Source organism: Ranitomeya variabilis, chromosome 1, assembly GCF_051348905.1.
Source record: "Ranitomeya variabilis isolate aRanVar5 chromosome 1, aRanVar5.hap1, whole genome shotgun sequence".
Lineage (NCBI taxonomy): Eukaryota > Metazoa > Chordata > Amphibia > Anura > Dendrobatidae > Ranitomeya > Ranitomeya variabilis.
Genome location: NC_135232.1, coordinates 243,656,159 through 243,660,757, shown reverse-complemented (window position 1 = coordinate 243,660,757; position 4,599 = coordinate 243,656,159). Strand labels below are relative to the sequence as shown.

Sequence of the window (4,599 nt, the reverse complement as noted above, 5' to 3'; positions counted from 1 at the left end):
ATCTTGAAGGTTTCCTGTCCTTGAAGGGCGGATCCCCTCTCTTGTTGGTGCTGTCATGGTTTCCATAAAAACACATTACCGGTAAGTAATATATGTGTTTTCGTGCTGTACAGTCAGCCAAAAGTTTTAAGACTGGCCCAGATTTTGGTTTTCACAGAGTTTTCTGCTTGAGTGTGTTTAAACCTTTTCGTCTGACGATTCTATGGTTATTGAAATACAATTTATAAGAAATTCATACGTTTTTAAACTATTATTGCCAACTTTTATGCAAATACACAGTATTTAGTGCTGTTCCTTGTTTTCTCGAGACTTCTGCAATTCGTCCTGACTTGCTGGATATGGATCAAATCTAGTGATGAGTGCAAGTGCTCATTAGGCTGGTTTCACATTTGCGGTTGTGGCTGCAGCGTTTGTACCACATATAACCGCATGCGTTGTGTATTCCTATATTTAACATTATCGACGCATGCGTTTTTGTTGGTTCGCGTTTTGCCGCGTTTGACGACGCATGCGTCGTCTCGTCGTTTGCGGCTTGGCGCGGAAATGCAACATGTAGTAATTTTTAGAGGCGTCTATTTGCCGCCTGGAAACGCATGCGGTCGATTGCGCAAGGTTTGCGACAAAAAAACGCATTGCTGTCTATATGAACGCATGCGTTTACAAGCACATGCGTTTGGTTGCGTTCTTGAACGCATGCGTTTCAATTGAGAAAAACATGTCTAGACACTGATAAGCCACCCCCCACCATCAAGGTGATAAAGGGAGGGTGTGGACAGTTGCAGGTCACTTCTCAGCAGACAGCCAAGCAGAGCAGACGGACCACAGTTGACAGCCAAGCAGAGCAGACGGCCCACAGCGGACAGCCAAGCAGAGCAGACTGACCACCGCACCTTGGAGCAAACAAGCCTCAGGACAATGTGAGTATATCCTAGCCAATGCCTTTATATTCTATTTTCTGTCTCTACATGTCCTAATTTCTTGCATTTCTTTCTTTCTACATGCATCAGAATGTCTTCTTCGGATTCTTCTTCTGGTGAGGAGTTTCGTCCACAACAGTCGGAAGTGGAGCATGTCAGTGAGGTGAGTACTTGCCTCGTCAGATTGGTAAGTATTCACTGTCACATCTACACATGTGACAATTAGATTTTTTCTTTTTTTTAGAGCTCTTCTACTGTGGCTGAGACAGGGCAGGAGCAGCGGAGTCAAGGTCCGGTGGAAAGACAGCAGCGGGTACGTATACAAGGCTGACTGTCCTCAGTGTAATATTCTTGAATCTTCCTTTCTTTCCACTTTACTTTTTTCTTCTGGAATCCTTTTGTATGTTGACTTTACTATTCATGCCATTTCTCAGCATCTTTTTTCTTTCTTTTCCTTATGTTAATTGAGCAAACTGTAATGACTTTCTTTAATTTTTAGGTTTCGCAACGGGAGGATGATCTTATTGAGAATGACCTCCTCATCTCCCTGGTCCAGGAGCGAGTCCCGTTGTGGGACACCTGGAATCCACTGCACTCAAACAACGTCACGATCCGGCGCTTATGGAATGAGGTGGCCCAAGCGATGTGGGATGGCTGGGACAATGCCCCGACACGGGTCCGAAATGCATTTGGTAAGTATTGCACTGCGAAGCAGCAGAGACCTTGGCCGTGCTCACTCGACTCTGTGTGATGAAAGAAACTCTCAGGAGTTTCTGTCATCACACACAGTTGTGTGAGCACGGCCAAAAGTCCTTTTTCTGATCACAATTTTTTTTAAACAGTGTCCAAAGTCAAAACACGTTGGCATTCGATGAAGGACCGCTTCAACAATGACCTGCATCAAGAGAGCCGTGTTCCCAGTGGTTCAGGAGCAAGGATCCGAAAATACAAATACCATCGCGTTCTGGCATTTTTAAGACCGGTCCTTGCCCAGAGAACGTAAGTATTTTCCCCTTGCATTTGGTTGTATTATATTGCCATAATCTGTATTTTTATATTCCACAGGATTTTGCGTCTGGTTAATTTTTGGTATTAATTGTCTTTTTCCTTTTTTCACAGCACATACAGCACTACTGTTGGCCCAGGTTCTGGAGCGGTCCTTCATCCGACAGCCACGGACCCCCGTCCCAGCCATCCAGCAGCGCTGCAGCAAGTGGGCCTGCCACACTAACTGGAGACCAGGGAGCTGGTCCATCAGGCCTTCCCCTTTCGCAGTCCTCTTCCACTGCCCCTTTTTTTGGGGCTCCTCCCGACAGCGGCAGAGGGCTTCGGACAGGACACTCATGCCCGAGTTTTTGCACTTGAGCTCGGTTTTACACGAAGCAATCAAGGCTTTGGGTGACCGAATGGATGTTTCACATAACCTCTTGAATGCACGTATCCAGGAGGTCAGCAAAAGCCTTGATCAAGTGAAAGCCGACCTCCAGAGGCCAGCACATCATTTTTTTAACCAAATTGAGCAGGGCATGTCGGAACACCTTACTCCTGATCTCCAGCTGAGTGTCATGCAGGCCTGCAATTGCTGCTTACGTGCAGGCTATGCAGCAGAGTCAGTATTTCCAGCAGACAGTGGCGGCATATCCACCTGTGCTGTGACTGTCACGATTGACCTCAATGCCGACCTCTGCTGCATCCCACTGCACGGCCACCTCAATTCCTTCCACAGCCGGACACCACTACAGCACCACCACCATGCCGAGTGCAGTTGGACATCCCACCGCCACCACCACGACATCCGCTGCTCCTGTTTGGACATCCTCCACCACCACCACGATGCAGCAGGACCCTGGCATGGCCTTCCGTACCGCCACCACCACGATGCAGCAGGACCCTGGCATGGCCTTCCAGACCGCCACCACCATGATGCAGCAGGACCCTGGCATGGCCTTCCGTACCGCCACCACCACGATGCAGCAGGACCCTGGCATGGCCTTCCGCTCTACATGCGCTATGGACTTTGGCATGGCTGCACGCTCTACGAGCACTATGGACTCTGGCGTGGCTGCACGCTCTACGAGCACTATGGACTCTGGTGTGGCTGCACGCTCTATGAGCACTGTGGACTCTGGCATGGCTGCACGCTCTACGAGCACTATGGACTCTGGCATGGCTGCACGCTCTACGAGCACTATGGACTCTGGTGTGGCTGCACGCTCTACGAGCACTATGGACTCTGGCGTGGCTGCACGCTCTACGAGCACTATGGACTCTGGCACTGCTGCCCGCTCTACGAGCACTATGGACTCTGGCATGGCTGCACGCTCTACGAGCACTATGGACTCTGGCACTGCTGCCCGCTCTATGAGCACTATGGACTTTGGCGTGGCTGCACGATCTACGAGCACTATGGACTCTGACACGGTGCAGCCGGACCCTGACAAGTCACCCACCGCCACGCCATATGAGCCCACCAAGACCTCCCACAACCAGGCAAAGCAAAAAAAAAACACACAAAAAAAAAAAAACAGAGGACTCTTAGCATTCCTCCCCCTTCACCTCCCAATGTGTCTGTAATGTCAGGTTTGTCTCACCCTTCCAGTGCGTCTCAAGCCTCTCATGTGTCAAGCCCCATCCCCGAACTTCCAGACCCTTCTAGTTTCATTGCCCCTTCTTCTGCCACCTCTGCGTCGTCCACGGTTAGCCAGGCCTCAGTGCTTCACACCCCCCGTTTACATCACTCTACCCCAAGCCAGCGCAGTGAATACATTTTTTGGTTGTTACAAAATAAAAAAAGTTTGATTTGCCACAATTATGTTTGGTTTATTGTGTCTTCCGCCGCCGGCAACACACACCGTGCGCCAAGAAACTTCGCCACACACTTACTTTTTGGGCCACATATCTCCAGTAGTTAAAAAAAAAAAAAATGTAGCTTTGTGCGTCTTTAGTATACAGATATGAGGTGGGCCAAAAAATATTACATGTATATCTCCATAATCTCTTTTTGTCTGTGCCTAGTGTGGCAGTCTGAAGAGAAATTGGTGGAAATACAATGCAGACCTCTACTGAACAAGTCAGGTGTCAAAAAACTCATTAGTTATGACACCTGACCTGTTGAGTAGAGAACTGCCTTGTATAACCACCATTTTCTCTTCTTTATACACAATCTATTACACACAAATTGAGGGGACAATGGTGGTCACACACTGCATATCTATGCTCACCTACACAGGTGTCAGAAATAGTGAATTCATGAGGCTGTAATATGTGCATCATGAATTCATTACTTCTGACACCTGACTTGATGAGTATAGATAGTGTGACAGTCATTGTCTCTTCAGTTTGTGTCCAATGGATACAGCAGAACAGAATCAGGGCGCAATGACGTCAACAAACTTACCAATAAAGCAACATGGCTGCCATAACACTAGCAGTATGTGGCCAGTGTTTTATATCAGTATTTGTATGCCAAAACAAGGAGTGGAACAATTAGAGTTAAATTATGATATTAAAATAATAACTAGCACCTCTGCCTTTATCACCCACTCCTGGTTTTGGATTACAAAAACTGATATTACATACAGATCAAATACTGCCAGTTTTAGGGCAGCCTTGGTTTGGAGAGGAAAAAGATAGGAGACACGGTCAACACAACCAAAAGTAAACTTTATTCATGAGAAATATT

At 47.5% G+C, this 4,599-nt stretch overlaps 1 protein-coding gene across 3 annotated transcripts; it reads left to right on the top strand.

The window, feature by feature from the left end:
• Positions 1 to 368: 368 nt before the first annotated feature.
• On the top strand, positions 369 to 3,805 carry LOC143793897 (uncharacterized). Of its 3 annotated transcripts, none has more exons than XM_077280839.1 (3): positions 369 to 1,609; positions 1,760 to 1,916; positions 2,037 to 3,805. In XM_077280839.1, the coding sequence occupies exon 3, from the start codon at positions 2,261 to 2,263 to the stop codon at positions 3,332 to 3,334; it is 1,074 nt and encodes a 357-aa protein (XP_077136954.1). In that variant the 5' UTR covers positions 369 to 1,609; positions 1,760 to 1,916; positions 2,037 to 2,260; the 3' UTR covers positions 3,335 to 3,805. The 3 variants fall into 2 exon arrangements, with proteins under 3 accessions (XP_077136954.1, XP_077136955.1, XP_077136953.1); XM_077280838.1 differs by having other exon boundaries at positions 1,760 to 3,805.
• Positions 3,806 to 4,599: the final 794 nt, after the last annotated feature.

Excerpts from the sequence above, each read along its gene's own strand:
- LOC143793897 (XM_077280839.1), top strand. The coding sequence starts at position 2,261 with ATGCCCGAGTTTTTGCACTTGAGCTCGGTTTTACACGAAGCAATCAAG.